Here is an 18,605-nt window from a genome sequence, read left to right as displayed (position 1 = left end):
TAAATTTTGTTGTTTCTTGTGTACCTGCAAACCATGAGTCAACAGTGTTGGTTTGATTGCCATTTCTGTGTAGTAAGTTTTTTTTAATGGCTCATTTTAAAATTATGTGTGAGTTATCTATTTAATTCTATAATCTGTAATTAAATGAAGTCTGAGTTTTATCTTCTGATATTTCTGTGTTGTATACTTTATAGCTGAATAAATTACAAGGGCAGAAGGGATCAGTAAAATCATGTACTATGACCTCTTAAAATAACAGCCCAAACAACCTTGATCACGAACTGCAAAACTTCCTTTGGAGTTGTGGCATATAGTCCAAATTTTTTTTTTTAATATTTAAAAAAAATGCTATCCGATATTGCCTTTGTGATGAACACTCCATCCTGCTCATAGATACAGTATTCCAATGGTTAATAAATCTTACTAAAAATCAATACCTTAGTTTAAAAGTATGTAGTTTGGGCTTCCCAGTATTACTAGCTACTTATGCTTCTTTTTACTTAGTTGAAGAGCTGCACTTTGTTTTTTGTTGATGGTAGGACCTTGTGTTGGCCAGGCATTTGAGGCAGAGCTGTCTAGGCATTCTACTACAGTGAATTGGGTAGGGAAGGTCAATGTGCTTTTAAAGCCAGTTTTTCTTGGAATATAAACTATAATACTTTTATAATGGAACTAGAGAAGAGAGGATAGGAATTTTTAAAGAGTTTTTATATGGATCTTCTCAGAATCCAGGTAGCTTTGTGTAGAATCCTTGCTAGCTTGCTTTCCTCAGTAATTTTCCAAGTGGCAGCACACCACCCTGTTCCTCTCTGTCAGGTTCCTAACATGGTTTCTTCTGTCCTCTGTGCAGCCTGGCTGCTGCCGCCTGCTCTGCCTGCTCTTCGAGCTCTGCTCCATGCAGAGACCCTCTGGCCCACATCTTGCAGTCCCAGCAATTTTCCCTGCCTTGAGTAAGCCCAGTTGCTCAGTAAGAGGAGGCTCATCTGGGACAAACTCCACTTCAGGCTCCACTTAACACAAGTGCTTCTTAATGCAGATAGCACCACACTGAAAAGAAGTAAGAGACAGTGCCCATCAAGTCTTTTAGTCTATGGATTCTGTGATTTAAGAGATTCTTTTTTTTTCCATCTTAGATTTATTACAGAAGCAGGCAAAATTTGAGTGTATTTATTCTGAACTCTTTTCCTGGATGAATGATTTGAGAATACAGAAAACAATGGGATCAGATATATTGAAATATAAAAATATCAATTAGATAATTTAGATAATAATAATAGTAATAATTTAAATTATCGTAATAATATCAACAACAAAATATAATTACTACTACTTGATTTAATGCGAAGTAATCCTGTATTCTTAAGGTCATATGTTGCTAAATTTTTGAGTTTCTGCAAAGTTTTTGAAGGGACCATTGGGAGAGAGTATATATACACGGACTATTATCTGTTACTTAGTATAACAGATCTTAAAACTTCATCATACTTATTATTAGGGGTGTGATTATTTAAGGAAATAGGCAAGAAGAAATGTTAGTCTGAAATAAGATAAGGTATGATTTATAGTGCTTCAGCAACTCATGAGCACACTATTAGCCATAAAAATGTTATTTACCTCTTGGTGAAATGAGATGAACTGCTTGTCTGCATTGCGGGGAAAGAGAATGCGCATGTGTTTATTGTGGAGAAGCTGACTTCACAGAAAAGTCAGAAATCTTCATATTAAATTCAGTGTCTGGCTGATCCAACAGGTAGCTTGTGTCTGTACCCCAGATAATCTTGCATTAACTTAGTACTGGCACAGTTGCTGATCTCACCACTTCATAATGCTTGGTGCTCATAAATTTTCAGTTTTGCTTCTGCTTGTGTCCTTCTGCATCTCTGTCAGGGAAACTATAAATTCTGTAGAATAAATGATAATAAATGTTACTACATGTAGACCACGTCAGCTAAAGCTTTGTGAGCAAAATATCATGCTGCAAGTTTTTAATCTACTTATGCAGTAGTTTACAGAGGCACACGTATTTGCCTCTGGCTAGTCTTGTTACTTCACAAATCATAAATGTGTGTATTAAAATGTATATACTTTAAACGTGGTTGGAAAAAGTCTGTAGTATCTAATGTCAAACTACAGTGTCTCAAAAACCTTGCTTTCTACAAAATATTTCAATAATGTAAAAAAAAAAAGTTCATTCAAGGATGACTTTATGACCTTTCAGAGAACTACAGGACAGGAATTAACAGGAAAAAACCACATAGATGCAGTATTACAAGTTCAGAGGCAGGTTTGCAGAAGCAAACTTAACATGTCAATTCCTGATTTTTCCCAAAGTGCACTACACAGTACTGTTGAGTAATGTTTCATCAGCACAGAAGGGTAACATTTTCTAAGTGTCAGTGTCTTTACTATCAAACCACTGAAAACCATAAGGGAAAGTAGTGATTGAAATGCCAGCAATGAAAATAAAGTCTTGTTTTGTATAGATCTCCAAAAAGAAAGTATGAGGAATGAAATAAAAGCTTGCTTTCACAAATATGGTTTCATCTGATACAATATTTACATCACTTTTGGAAGACTTTAATTACTTTGCATATAGAGACTTTTTCCTTCTTGTAAGTAATTCTTCAAACAATATTTAATGGGTGCTGCTCTTTTTTACTGTGTTCCTGATTTATTCATATGCAGTAGTTATTTTGCTTTACACATTTGCCTATTTTCTTCCATATAGCAGGCATAAAGGTATGTGCACCCCCTTGGTACTGAAAATGTAGGGATGCAACATATTTGATGTAATTGCTTACGGCTAAAGTTTTCAGTGAGTCAGCTTTCACACAGTTGTGTTTGATGTGAAGTTGTGTCTTTTTTTGACATTCAGTTCAAAATGAAAGCACAAACTACTCCTGGGAAGATGGCTCATTCTGCAATGGGTTATTCATCCTTGAAATTTTTTCTTCAAACACTTTAAGGGGCTTTGTAACAGAAAAAATGCTGTATATGTGCTTTAGTCAACAAAACAGATGGGTGTTTGCCTATAACAAGCGGTACAGTAAGATTCAACACGTCACCAAAATAAACTTTTGAAGCTCACCGAACTCAAGCTCACAAGGCTGGACCTGAAGAAATCTGAAGGAGCTCTTGATTTATGTATTCTGGTACATAAATTCTTGATGCATACATTTTGCAAGTTAGTTAATAAGGTCAGATGCATGAAGGTACTTATGAAGTTACGTTGTCTCCAAGTTCTCACTTCACACCTATGGAAAAGGCATTCAGTTGAAGTAGCTTGCCTGAGGCCAAACAGCTGGTCATTAGCAGAGCCAGAGTTAGGAGACAGACCTGCTCCCCTGTGATATCTGTTTGTTCCTCTGGTGTTATTTCCTTCCAGTGCTGCTTTGTACTTGAGTGTTGCTATATCAAATATATGTGTGCTAGGTATCCTGTGTATGACTTACTGCTAGTGGGGTAAATGCTACAGAGGAGGACTTAAAAGTTGAATTATGATAAATGCTGTATGATGGAGAAATTAAATACTTAGCATTCAGTAACACACATAAAATGCTGGGTGTTATTAGGAAAGAAATACAGAACAAGCCATCATATCTTGTTATGTATGTCACAGTTTAAACCCACGTATTGAATGCTGTGTGTAGTTCCAGTTACCTCATTGGAAAAGCGTAAGGGAAAGGTGACAGGAATAGTGATAGGTATGATGACTCTTTGTCTTGAATAAGACAGATCCAATTTTACAAAAGGCATTACTGGCCTGGAGGAGGTCAATAGGGCATAATTATTTTTCGTAGCAAAAGGTGGCAACAAATGAAATGGCAAGTTTTATAACAAAGGAAATATTTTTTGAGATGGCTCATAATGAGATCATGGAATCTGTTGTAAGGAAGCTAGTTGTCCTGGTTTTGGCTGGGATAGAGTTATTTTTTTTCCTAGTAGCTGGTATAGTGTTATGTTTTGGATTCAATAAGAGAAGAATGTTGGTTACACACTCATGTTTGCAGTTGTTGCTAAGTAGTGTTTAGACTAAGTCAAGGATTTTTCAGCTTCTCGCGCCCAGCCAGCAAGAACGCTGGAGGGGCACAAGAAGTTGGGAGGGGACACAGCCAGGACAGCTGACCCAAAGTGGCCAAAAGGATATTCCATACCATGTGATGTCATGCCCACTATATAAACCAGGGGGAAGTTGGGGGTGTGGGGGTGGGTTGCTGCTCGGACACTAACTGGGCATCCGTCAGTGAGTGGTGAGCAACTGCATTGTACATCACTTGTTTTGTATATTCCAATCCTATTATTACTATTATTGTCATTATTATCATTATTATTTTCTTCCTTTCTGTCCTATTAAACTGTTGTTACCTCAACCCACGAGTTTTACTTTTTTTCCCCAATTCTCTCCTCCATCCCACCGGGTGGGGGTGAAATGAGTGAGTGGCTGCGTGGTGCTGAGTTGCTGGCTGCAGTTAAACCATGACACTCGTTTAACCATTTTTTGTCTAAACTTCATGCCTACAGTTTTGAAGCATCACTTCAGGCACTAGTTATGAGGAAAACATTACTCCACCCACATGGGAGTTAACACTTCCAAAGTGCACGCTAACTTGTTACATCCCTAGCTGAAAGATTTAGATGTGCTCCTCTCTCTCTCTCTCGGCATCAATGAATTTTGGACCATGTCAAGTCCTCGTATGAGACCACTGGGTAGATACTAATCCAGTGTGCAGTGTTAACTGTCCTGGGTCTTAATGTTTATCAGTATTGTTATTGACAAATGCTTTCTTCCTTGACACCCGCAGAAAATTGTCATTTGAGATGCTATTCAGGTTTTTATCTAGCACAAACTTTACAGAGAGCTGTGGGGATCAGGCTTCTGTTGGTGAAATTGTCCTGTGATTGACTTCGCTTGGAGGGCTCTGATGATCATCTCTGGGTAATTCATGGTAATAGAGGAGGGTAGTATTTAGAATTGTCCAGAAAGTGAATATTAATAACATGGAGAAGAAACCAGAGTTACTTACCAGTAGTTAAGAGTTCAGGAAGAGTTTTCTGTATGTATTCACCCTCTACCTCCACTGTTTTGTAGTTTGGACTTCTTTGATTTCTTGCTTGAAAGGACACAATATAGTATGCTCTTTGTGCAAATATGGAACAAAGAAGAAGGGCCAGTTAATGAACTGGAATATAGATATTCATTAGGCACAAAATTTTTGGCCTTGAATGGTTGTAATACGTGATTACACACTGTATGGGTATGCGAATGCCACATATTGGTCATAATCTTAGTTTTTTTAAGAATTTTGCTCCTTCAGTCTTAATTATGTATTACATGTCAGATGCATGCTCCACACTTTCAGTGACTTATTTGATCTTAAAATGAAAGCTTTGACCAGTTTCATATTTGGCAAATTTATATCTAAAATTTGTGAGCAGATTTTTTGGTATATTAGCAGTATTAGTTGAGAAGATTACATAGCAATGTAGAGGAATGCGTTGGCACTTACATAATGCTTTGATATACTTACAGTTAGCATGGACATTTTTGGAGTATTTCCTGGTTATAGAAATTTAATAATGGCTGTTAGTTTTTCTTAAGATTATAATATGATGCATTTAATTGAATATTTAACTGATGGTTACCTTCAGACATCGTGAGGGCTGTATCTTTGCAAGTATTAATTTTGCAGTTGGGAGTCCTTAGGTATTTGTTTTACTAGCAGTTTTAACTTTTTTTTTTTTTTTAAGAATGTGGATGATACTGAATTATCATTGTAATGGAATTTGAAGTTCTCCAGTTATTAAATTTTTCTCCTTTTGCGTAAGAAACGCTGTCTTCTCAAACTTACTTCTTTAGAGTAGTACTAGCATACTATGGCTTCTCCAGTATGTTTTTTGCTTTGATGTACAACTTCAATGAATTTTACTTTTTGGTAGAAAGCTCTGCTTTGGCAGAAAATCTAAAATGTTAATGTCTTCTGTTGCAAGTCACAAACTGCAGTGTATACTAGAGTTGGTTGTTCTTTTATTTCTCCCCTTTTTCACTCCTAACACTTCAAGAAACAAATTGTGAAAGACACAGTAAAAGTAAGGGCAAAAAGGTGGTTTAAGCCAACTATCTCAAGGATTAAAGATTGCACTTTTGCAGGTAATACAGTTTTAACTGTGCCTTTGGGAAATAAGATGAAAGGAATTCGAAAGCTTATGGTAAAAACAAAAGAGAATAAATTACTTGAGGTCCATTGTGGAGGAAAAAAGCAACATTAAGAGACAAAAATGAAAGTGATGAAAAAGGATGGAGGGAGAGAATATATCAGGTTCTCTAAATCTCTTTTGATTTTTTTGGTAGCATCCATAAAATTAAGACGATCTACTTTGGGACATTCTGAAGGCAGCTGTATGGTTGTATCTACATTTAAGAAATGTGCAGAAAAAAACTTCACAAATAATCTCACTGAGAATACTAATAATTTTCTAAAAGGTGCTAATTTTCAGATTTCTATAGTCATACTGCCTGCTATTCTTAAAAGTTGCCTTAAAAATGAGCTATATTTTGAACACAATAAAATGCCAAAATGTGTTGATCTGTAACCATACCTGTTTTTGTACAGTATCACTATTTGAGTAGAAACTTTATTACAGCCAAAAATGTTACATTATGAGAAATAATAAGGAATCTCAAAGTTTTCATAGGAGACAGGAACATCTGAGAGCTGCCAATGTGTGTGTATTCACAGTGCAAGAAGACATTTGTATTGAAAAGGTTCATTATCCTTCACCTTTTTCAATTGTCCCATGTTATGACAAAAACAATTCCCAGACAAAAAAATAAAAGCTTTAAACCACAGTTATAGGTAAGAGAAGCTTATGATACATTAAAAAAAATTTGCAGACATGCTCCAATCAAAGCATTATTCATTTTTACAGAAATTCAGTTCCGCACAGATATGGAAGTGTAGATTTAGGGCTGCCAACGTCTCTGCCCTAGAATCTTTAGACTTTCCACATCCCAGATCTTGTGAATTGCTGTGTATAAACCTATGTTCTAGTATTTTTCTAAAGAAACAGCTTTTATCAAGTCTCTTTCATTGTCTGCTGTTCCTCCCTAGTAATGTTGGAGCAAACAGAACCATTTCAACCAAATCTGACAGAAGAATATAGGTTTTAGAGAGAGAAAAATCCTTGAAGTATAGATAATATTGGTAACTGAGTAGAGGATATAACCGGAATGAGTGTTCCCACTAAGGGAAAGACTAACATGACTATTTGGTCAGCTAACTGATCTGCCAAGCACAGCCACGTTGGTCAGACAGCACATGCAGTTTGCAACTAGTCACAGACCTGTGGTGTTTCTTGTGTGGTGGCAGATAGCTGGACCATGGAAAGATAGAAGGAAAAGGAACTTGAGACTCTTTGAGAGGTGATAAGAAAACATAGGAGAATGCAGTGTGAATAAGAAATGTGGTTGAAACAAAACATCATAGGAAACCAGGCTTCATTTGTTACAGTACTCATAGAATAACTGGTTTATTTTTAGGACTGTTTTTCCATATTGTTCTTCAGAAGTTAAGGTTTCTTACAAATACAATTTTAAGTATAGCTGTAGCGATCATCACAAAAAAGTTTTTGACCATGACTGAACGTTTTAATATTAATTGTTTTTAAAGAGACATTTTACTTTCCTTTTAACCACCAGTCATATGGTCACTGATGAGAATAGAGAAGGTACCATAAATGTCCTATGTTAGCATTTTTAGACTCTATGGTGAACTTCTGGCAACATACAATTGCAAGCCATTTTTAGTCTCTTCTACCCAAAATCCAAGTGTAGTATAGGTGGGTAGAAGTTCTTTTGTCATTACAGCAGATTTAAGACACCATAGTGCCTTTTAATCAAGCTCAGTTATGATGCAAGGACCATCTGCCACAAAGATCATATTCCATCTTTCTGCTTTTTGAGCACTGAAGTAGTTGCTCAAATAAGAATAAAGTTGGCGTAAATTACTTTTGTCATGGAAGTATTAGAGCTTCTGCAATATTTTTCTGGTATATAATTACAGGCGGATGGGAAGGGAGAAGAAAGAAAATTAGAACAGTATATGTTTCTGAAATGCAATTTATTTATTTTTTCCAGGATATCGCCCTTTATTGAGTTGTCAGTAAAAATATTTTCTTGAGTCTAGGACAATAAGAAACTAATAAGGAAAACAAAATTAATTTCTATGGTGATGTACAAATGGATTACCTCACATACTACTCTGTCTAGAAAGTATGGTGGGGAACTACCCTATCTTATAGATGACTTTTAAATCAACACTTCATATCTCAGAAGCATCCAGACACCAGTGTAGATGCAGGTTTCATACAGCTTCAGACTGTCGGGCAGTGTGGTGGCTTTTAAATGTTCTCTCTCCATATTCAAATGTGCATTTCATAGAATTGATCAGTTAAAAATATGTCCTTATCATATCTCTGTGAGGGTTTTTGGTATTAAAGTACTAAGTTAATTTCCGTTGTTGAAAAGGCATGAATGACCAGTATTGGAATAATTAAGGTACCAAGAAGATAGTTCTTTATTTGTATTTTTGTTCTATAAAATGCAAATGCAATGCATATTCATAGTTGTACTTTAGATCTTTTTGTGGGGTGTTTCTCCATTTTGCCTAACTGCCTAACTTTTTCAGTATTGCTGCTGGAAGTTCTTCCTCCCTGAAAGAAATTGCACTGTGAAAGTATTGAATAGTGTCCTAAAGCATAATATAATCCTCAGTGTTTGTTCTCTTGCAGTATGATTAACAACCATTTTGACACTGATTTAATCTGTGTATTACTGTCAAACGAGTTAGTGAGTTTTAGGGAATATAGGTGTCTATAGTTTTTCATATTTTATTGCTCAGACTATGGTGACTGAAAAATATGAGGCAGAATTGTGACACTAATAGGAGAAATGTTCTTCTGATGGTATATGCAGTCTGTAAAATAACAACTATATTTACATATTTTCATATTATTTATTAAATACACATGCATTCTTAGATTTGTGTCCTCTTAAGAGAGAATGTTGCAGAAAATTCTGCTGTGACATGACTAGAAAGCGATGTTTGCAGAAGTTCTTTCCTCATTTTTAGTATAGTCCAGTGAATACATTTTCCAAATTACACTTTAAATATTTTTTTAATCAGTTATCAAAAATAGCATTGTGTCAGAAACATGAAAAACGAATAACAATGATCGGAGTAGGAAAGATAAGTGGTAATTGCACTGTATTTTCAAACATTTTCAGTATATCCAGGCCTCTTTAGTCTTAATGATTTCCATGGTACTCTTTATTTATTTTTAGAGGCATGTTTACAAATTTTACTAAAGATAGGACTACAAATAACTTCCTTTATAATGGAAAGATAACATAACTTGTTAAAGTTAGGGCTTAAATAATTTTTTTTTTCTTTCAGTATGGAAGGTCCCTTATTACAGGCCATCCCTTGTAAAGGCATAGTGAGAACTGAATTTTCATTCTGTGCGGATGTGTATGGTGTGGTCTCTTATTAAGTGTGCATGTTGGGACTGCAATGATTAAAACTCATTCTTGATATATTCTGCATATTTATACTTAAAACAGTTTTCAGAAATGTGTAATTCAATTAAAACCCATTTCTGGAATATTTGAGTGGGTTAATTCCTTGCCAAATTTCAGTTTGCTTTCTTTAGCTAATGCCTATCCTACAGTATCCCTTAGTATTTTGCAAAATCTTTTGCATCAGTTTGATGTTGCAGAAATAATCAAGGCTCATCAGAGCATTTGTGATAATTAAACCTTTTTCTTTTGATTGGGATCATCCTTTCTTGTAATCCTTGTTTGCTGGAGAGGTCAGGTCAAAAGAGAATTTACAGAGGAATGCATATGTTCATTACAGCCAAATTGATAGCACTAGGCCAGAGGCTGCTAACTGCCTGCTTCTTAGAATCCCAGAATATAGTATTTCTATTTGTAGACTCGTGCATGGCAAGTGCTCTTTCTTACAGTCATCCATTTCAAGTGATTCAGAAGCAGCGGTTATCCTGAATACCCAATGTATGGTTCCCTTTTTCTAAGGACACAGAAATGACTGAAAGGCAAAGTTTCCCCTGTTCTTTGTTTCAAAAGTAATTCACCTTTGAATAAATCAGATATTCATTCTACTAAAGAACATTAAAAAGTCCTCTGCAATCCTGCATGTGTTTTATTTATGCTTTGTTCAGTGATCTGATCAGTCAGATGAAGACCTGTTGTGGTTTAATCCCAGCCAGCAACTAAGCACCACGCAGCCACTCGTTTGCTCCTCCACCCAGCCCCAGTGGGATGGGGAGGAGAATCGAAAACAAGTAAAACTCGTGGGTTGAGATAAGAACAGTTTAATAGGGAAAGTAAAAGCCACGCACACAAGCAAAGCAAAACAAAGCAAGGAATTCATTCACCACTTCCCATGGGCAGGCAGGTGTTCAGCCATCTCCAGGAAAGCAGGGCTCCATCACGCGTAATGGTTACTTGGGAAGACAAACGCCATCACTCCAAGTGCCTCCCCTTCCTCCTCCTTCCCCAGCTTTATATGCTGAGCATGACGTCCTGTGGTCTGGAATATCCCTTTGGTCGGTTAGGGTCAGCTGTCCCGGCTGTGTCCCCTCCCAGCTTCTTGTGCACCCCCAGCCTGCTCACTGGTGGGGTGGTGTGAGAAGCAGAAAAGGCCTTGGCTCTGTGTAAGCCCTGCTCAGCAGTAAGGAAAACATCCCTGTATTATCAAAGCTGTTTCCAGCACAAATCCAAAACATAGCCCCACACTAGTTACTATGAAGAAAATTAACTCTGTCCTAGCCAAAGCCAGCACACCTGTATAGATACTTGACCTAGCAATGAAGTTTTTAGAGGTGACCCCTGATGAAATAACCCAATATGCTTAATTTCTTTATCCCAAAAGGTAACGTATGTACCTCAGACATGAACCTTTGTATAGGTAGTAAATCTTAATTTTGCCTGTCAGCAAAACACAATGGAATCAGTTCAAAGCATTTGCAAGACTCTAGAAAAAATATGCATAAAAGCATAAATATGTGCAATACGTACATAGATAAATTATTCAAAGAAACATGAATAGAATGATAATGTATTTCTTTCACTATATTCATCTTAATGCTTTATGTTCCTTTTTATGCTTACAAGCTAACACAAAAGGGGAGGAGATTAAGCAGTTGTGCTAGTTAAGTATGAATATGTTGTGGGCAGAGTGAACAGCAGGACTGTGTGTTATCTGGCATCTGTCTTCTCTTTTCTTTATCGTTGCTGCTGAAGGAATGAAATAAGCCAGTGCATTTGTTTTACTTAGTAGAAAGATAAGCTTCATAAATATTGGTGGCTGGCAATCTGGTTAGTACTTGAAGGCATATTACTCCACTTCTGTTTTATATCAATATGAAAATTCTTGTTTTGTGATTCTCCACCAGCATAAGCTGCATTATGGTTGATAATTTCCTGTGTTCTGTATCCTAAACAGTTCTTTCTTCACTCAGTAGGAGGAAAGGAAAGATATTTGGCTCTCTTTTGTTTTTGTTTTGTACTGTATCATTTCACTAAAAGGTCTTCATATCTGGAAAAAACCCAGAATCTAATGACTGATTCTTATTCTTTTGAAGGATCATGTTCAGTACTGTTGCTGTGGGCATTATTTCTGCTTTAAGCTAATGATATTTTATTTAAAAATTTCAGTAATGCAAATTAAAGCCAGATTCTTCTTGCCTGTGAGGGAGTGTAAAAGGGAGCCTCATGTGGCTCCGCCCTTCCTTATTTCCTGGGATGGCTCTTCAGGTCTTCTGCCATAGCATGGGACCAGCGCAGCCTTTTTTACGTTGCTGCATTCTGCCTGCATTCTGAAGGAATAAAGAGTAATCAGTTGAGAATTTGGTTGAATTGTAAATTTATTTTTGACTTTTCTCTGAAGTTCTGGGAAGTATAACTCTTCCAGCACAGCAGGGAAAGATATCTACATCAAATGTCTAGGTATAGTCCTAAGATTGTGAAAAAAATCATAGTCAATTTCCCAGGGCACTGTTGAAGCAAAGCAAGATCATAGTTTAGCTAAAGACAAAATCACAAGTAATCCTTCATTAATCAGTTTACTTCTAAATTAATTATTCAATCTGATGTATGCAACATTTTAATTTATGACTGATAAGGAAAATGGGAACTCTGTAAAAGTTTAGTAAGAAAACAATAGCATGAATCTAGACTGTTTCCAAAATACAAATGGTGAAAATAACACATACCCTTCTGAAGAGGATTTTTCATCAATAAATTTCAAACCACTCTGCAAAAATGTTTTGTGTGCACATTCCCATTTTACTGATAGTCCAGCTGTGTGTGTAACTCTCTAATTAAATAAAATCAGAAACTTTGACTGGGAAGGAGTCTGACAGAACCTGGAGAATTTGTTAGTGTGACCCAGTCCCTAAACTTCCATTGAGGCTTTAATTCATGAATAGGCAGAATAAAAGGAAAGATAAGGTTGTTCCCCGTCTTCTCCATTACAACTGGTTTTGATGCTATGGTAGGAATTTCAAAGACCAGCTCTAGCTGTATTAAACTCAGCTGTTGAAATTCCATGACACAGACTTAAAATTCACTAGCTTTCTTCTAATAATGTGGGTGGAGGGGGCTGGTTTTGAAATCTGCAGTCTTGTATCAGGCTTTTTTAACTTTTTAATGTGATGACCACGTAGCCTAGAAAGTGTTTTATTTTAGATGAAATCTGAGAGATTCACATGATCATATGATCATAGAAGTTGAGACTTCTGCAAATAAACAATGTAATTGATGATTAAATAGAAACTGGTAAGGTTTCTTGCTGTTGCAATGTATGCCCAAAATCAAATATCCTTCATCCCTGTCTTTCAGGAGTACAGTGAAGATATTCTATTAGGCTCTGGCCTCAGCCTCCCTTTGCATTGGAAAATTTTTTCTCCTTTTGGTGGGGAGCTGATGTGAAGGCTTGATCTTTAAATAGTTTTTTTTCTATGAGAAGGCCAAAAGAACCTATTTCATGTAACCTGAACCTCAAAATTATTGAAAAAATGACACAAAAGCAGTAGACTAAGGTCATAAAGAGAAATAAGCTAGTTTATTATTCCAAGTGCAAGATGACATCTCAAATTCTGAGTTGTTATATCATTTTAAATCATTGCCTCAGAGCAGAGCTAATTAGTTTTCTAGAATTAGTTTAAGACTATGGTAACATTTAAGTAGGAAGTCCTATTAATGTTTATTCTATAGAGTGCTTTGTATAGACTATCAGCTTTGACTTCTCCAGTTAATTCTGCTAACTCTATGTCATAATAAATCAATTGGCTTCACTTTTTGTTTATGTACTAGTTCTTGGTGGCTGTAAAGCTTTTGGAGGTTAGTTGTATTAATGCATCTTACTGAATTCTAGGAATATTTTCGCTTGTTTATACGTCATAGGTAGAAAGGTAAAGAACATAATACTGTAGTTTTAAAGCAGCATTAAGATGTCATAGCCCTTCAGCGTCTGACACTTAATTCTGTATTTTCTCCAGTGTAAGCTCTTGCCCTTGGTCATTTGGTTAACTGCATTTTACACTCTTTCTTAGTAGTTTCATACTGCTCCTGCAAGTATGTCACACTGAGCTCTCAGAGCAACTATTCAGTAGCTCATTTTCTGAGGAAAATTTTAATGTGGAAATTAGACATACTTAATATCATGAATAATGTGTATCTAACTTCATCTATAGTGTATCATAATGTAGCGTTGGCTCTCCATCATAATCCACAATGACCACTCCTTCAAGGGTTGCAGATATGTTTATTGTACTTGTGCCCATGTTAGAAAAGACTGATTTGTAATAAAAACATTAAGCACACTGAACATTTTTTTTTAATGCCTGTTAATGTGGTAATTGATATTTTTATGTCTCCTTTTCTCTATTGTGGCTTCCAGCATGGTGGTGAACTTCACCTCAAAAGTTGTGATAACAGCACAACAGGTGTGTCCTATTCCATCAGTGGAAAGCTTTTTTGGTATTTAGGTGAGAAGCATTAAGGAAGGATATTGGAAATACTTAAATTGCTTTTATTAGTCTCTTTGTGCTCTGCAAGAGGCAAGGTAGTTGCAAAAAGCTTGCATGGGACCCGAGTTTTCCCTTCTAACTACATGCCTGGCCCAGCTCAGGTAATGCCTTGCACAGGACATTGAGAAATGAGGCATAAAATAGCAAAACTGGGAAGACAAGTGTAAAGGAGGACTTCAGTGTTTGATATGTGACCATGTCACTGGTGGCTGTCACTTTTAGATGCAACTTCTATACAGAATGTGAGACTTGGACCCACAGAGAAGAGCAGAAATTGTAAGAGCCTGTTACATGATTTTGACGGAGTACTGGATCCTTCTCTCTTGTCTTTGCCTGTGACAAGAGGAAGAGGTTACTTTGGAAATGCCAATAGAGGTTTCATCATTAATGAATGCTTATATGGAGAAAGTACTGTAAAAGATAGATAAACCTGACCTAGGTTACAAACCTTGTTGTCAGCTGTGATGATTGGAAGAATAAGAAGCTGGCGAATAAAATTTGTGACACAGCTTCTGTCCTTTGGTTAATAACGCGGAGATTACAGGGGTTTTTTGTTTGTTCATTTTTCCAAAAAAGTGCTTGTGGTAGCTTTCAAAAACTGTTTGGGACCCTTCTTTTCCTGAAGGCATGTGACTAATGAAGGGTGTTTGGAGCAGAATTGATACAGTAGGTGTTCCTTCAGCATAGGGAACTCTATTTTCTTTCAGCTTTCAGAACTTTGTGGACTTCATAGAACTTTGTAGACTTCATTAGCTGAGGAAGGTTCTTTGAGCAGCAAGTGCTGCATTCGTTCTGCCAGGGATTAATGAGGGGACAACTGAATAAATAAGGAAATTGTTTTAAGTGTGAAGAATTAACTATTTGGTGTTGTAGCAGGAGCACTATAAAGGTGTTGAGATTATACACAGTTCTGATGACTTTATTTGGAAGTTATATGTCAGCAAAGTACTGAATTTCATCAGCCTTAGCATCACACTATGTATTTTTCATTTCCTGTGAGCCTACCCAAGTAGATCAACATCAAATTACAGGATGTTCACCTTTTGTTACTTTGGTGGTTTTTGAAATGGCTGAAGCTTCATATATAAACTGTACTTGTCAGAGAAAAGGTGTCTGACATTTACATTTTTTTGAATCAAACAAATTTTGAAGTCGTTGTGGTTTCAGCAGCCCAGCCAGTAACAAAGCATCACGCAGCTGCTTGTTCACTCCCCACCCCTCGGCCACGGTGGGATGAGGAGAAAATATAAAGAAAGGCGTGTGGATCAAGACAAGGACTGGGAGGGATCGCTCCCCACTTATGGTCATGGGCAAAAGACAGGCTCAGCTTGGGGAAGAAAACAAAATCAATTTAATTTACTACAAGTCAGATCAAAAACAAGGATATTGGGAAGTAAAACCAAACCTTAGAATGCCTTCCCCCCACCTCTCCTTCCTTCCCGGCTCAACTCCACTCCCGGTTCTCTCCACCTCCTCCCCCCAGCGGCGCAGGAGGACGGGGAACGGGGGTTGGGGTCAGCTCCCCACACGTTGTCTCTGCCGCTCCTTCCTCCTCAGGGGGAGGACTCCTCACTCGTCCCCTGCTCCGCTGTGGGGTCCCTCCCACGGGAGACAGTCCTCCACGAACTTCTCCAATGTGACTCCTTTCTGTGGGCTGCAGTTCCTCACAAACTTCCCTGGCGTGGGTCCTTTCCGCGGGCCGATCTTCAGCCACACACCGCTCCAGCACGGGCTTTCCCATGGAGTCACGGCCATCTTGGGGGGCCTCTGCTCCCCTGCTCCCCTCCATGGGCTGGGGGGGACAGCCTGCCCTCTCACCACAGGCTGCAGGGGCACCAGCCTCCTCAGGAGCATCCCCTCCTCCCCCTCCTTCTTCACTGACCTTGGTATCTGCAGAGGGTTCCTCTCACATCCCAATCCCCCTGCTCACTACCGGTTCCCCTTCTTAAATCCGTTCTGCCAGAGGCGCTACCACCATGGCTGATGGGCTCGGCCTGGGCCAGCAGTGGGTCTGACTTGGAGCTGGGGAAGCTTCTAGCAGCTTCTCACAGGAGCCACCCCTGCGGCCCCTTCCCTGCTACCAAAAAAACCAACCACACCATAACAAAGCCACAGCAGAAGTCCATTTGCACACCTGGCTATTCCCTTCTGTAAGGCAATCAGGACTTCTTTAAAGATGTGATTTTTCAGGAACACGTCTATGGTTCATAAAAGGAATATGATATAACCAGTAACGTGGATTTACTTCAGGAAAATCTGCAGTACAAGGTTAGCAGTTGAAATACTGCCACCATAAAAAGTAAACAACAAAACAAATAAAAAATAAATTCCCTATTTTTGGTAAAAGTTCCATTAACTGTTCAAATGAATTTGCAGTTAAAGGGCTAGAACATGTATGTTAAAAATCATCTTTAGTATGTCAGAAAGCTCAATGTTTAACAACTATCACTCTATCAAGTACATTAATTTTTGCCCATATTAGCAAAAATAGGTACATAAAGCTCTTGGGTTACAATGATTAAAAATACAAAAATTAAGAAATAATAAAATGATGTGATACATAAATATTGAGTCTGCAAGGTATCCATTGGTGCAGATTTTATACTACTTATAGTATCAGTATTTCTCTACATATGTAACACTATATAGACACACAGACATTATCTAGTTGCCCATTTTTATATGGTAGCAGTGTGCCTTTTATTCTAGAAGTTTTGATTTTGACACAGATTTGTCACACAAAATCTAGGAGTATTAAATTGTAAAAATAGTTGAAATCTTGGGGTTTTTTTTCAAAATATGCAACAGAGATGTAATTTAACCCTTAGATGTATCAATTGGGAATTTTTCTGTTAAGTAAGGCTTAGGTTGGTGAAGAGGGGAACTATTCAAATTCTATTTTTTCATTTGAAAAACACTAAAAAAAAAAATCCAACAATTTTGGAGTTAAAGTTGCCAGAAATACTCATAGTGTAGGCATTGACAAAAGATAACATCTTGTGAGAACAGTGAAAGTTTGTAAACTATGGGCATGCTTACGAAAAAAAGATGCAACAGAATTTCTTACTAATTTCAGATAACTCAATAGGAGTATGAGTGTTATATGGCAATGTGAACACTGATATTTAAGGTGACCATATATTGAGCATATGTTTATTCTTGGCCTCTTACTGCTTGTGCCTTTCTACTTCCCTACATATCGAGTTCCCTACATACTGGGACTTCTCTCTGCCCACACTGGGCCAGGTTTTTTTTACTTTTAAAGCATTAAAATGATAGTTAAGCAGATGCAATCAAGTTAATGATGGTTTTGGCATGTTTTGAAAAGAGGCGAAAGGAGTAATTAACACAATGGGTAGTTGATGTGGAGGATGGTGCTTAAATTGTAGTTGGTGTTTAAAAACCAAGCAGTTATATATATCCAGAATTTTATTCACCTTTTTCCCCAACTTGTACAAACTCATGATACATGATTTTCACAAATACTTTTCCTGTTTAAGATACCCATATCCTCATCAAAAAGGATTTAAATTGTTTTAAGACTACTTTTTATTATAAAAATATTTTTTTCAAATCTTACTTGTTAATAATGCTCATTCATAAAACCCATTAATTTTTCAGAGTGTGTGATAAAAGTGGGAGATAAATGGATGATTTTGAAATGGCTGGAGGAAAATAGATGATAGTCAAGTCTAGTTTTGATTTAGCTTTCTTTTATAGTGTGAGACTCAGGATGTTGTCAGATTAAAGGATACTCTATTCTTTTCTTTAAAATGTATAAAATGTTACCATCCATGTAATGTATGACAGGCTGGAAGTTCTTGAATGTCTAAATTATATTTTTTTTCTTGTTTGCCTCTTGTAGTGAATAATAATAGGCTTTTTGGTTTTTTTCCAGATAACCTTTTTCATGCTGCTGTCTGCAGTATGCGTAATGCTGAACTTGGCTGGTTCCATTCTGTCTTGTCAGAACGCTCAGCTGGTGAAGTCCCTGGAAGGATGTCAGTTGGTGAGTAATGAAAAACAAGTCACTTATAAAGGGCAATGAATTTTATTTTTCATTTGTTTGGGTTTCATACACATACTCCTTTAATTTTCAAAACAGTCTGTGCTTAGTAAAGCCATCTATAGGTATTACAGTATGAAAAATCATGTTGGGAAAGGTTTGAGAGTTAAAGTGCTAATGTATTTACAGTGTTTTGTCACCTCAAAAAGTATGTTGTAAAATTAGAAAGACTTGCTTCTTGTTGTCGTGGTACAAATGATGCTTAAACAGAATAGGTGCAATACAGACCACATCAAAGCAGCGCAATGATTACCATTTGATGTCAGCAGTATCAGGATTTCATCCAATAGCTCCTTATACAGCCAGTGTATTTCACAGATGTACTGATAGTAGTGTTTTGGTATGTGTATGTTAACACCTTATTTGCCAACCTAAAGTAGTTCCTTTTTTTAATTTCCAAAGCAAATGTATGTTACTTACGTTAAAT

At 37.0% G+C, this 18,605-nt stretch overlaps 1 protein-coding gene across 2 annotated transcripts in view; it reads left to right on the top strand.

The window, feature by feature from the left end:
* The window catches only part of FAM189A1 (family with sequence similarity 189, member A1), a 102,487-nt gene that overhangs the window by 18,714 nt on the left and 65,168 nt on the right, over window positions 1-18,605 (top strand). For both annotated transcript variants that reach the window (XM_010571742.1, XM_010571743.1), the window contains exon 2: window positions 18,011-18,121. In XM_010571742.1, the coding sequence (XP_010570044.1) occupies window positions 18,023-18,121 (99 nt within the window). In that variant the 5' untranslated portion in view covers window positions 18,011-18,022. The remainder of the gene's footprint in view (window positions 1-18,010; window positions 18,122-18,605) is intronic.

Source organism: Haliaeetus leucocephalus, unplaced genomic scaffold, assembly GCF_000737465.1.
Source record: "Haliaeetus leucocephalus isolate CR32 unplaced genomic scaffold, Haliaeetus_leucocephalus-4.0 Scaffold339, whole genome shotgun sequence".
Lineage (NCBI taxonomy): Eukaryota > Metazoa > Chordata > Aves > Accipitriformes > Accipitridae > Haliaeetus > Haliaeetus leucocephalus.
Note: the sequence above shows the minus strand (reverse complement) of the source record. Positions and strands in the feature narration are given on the sequence as shown.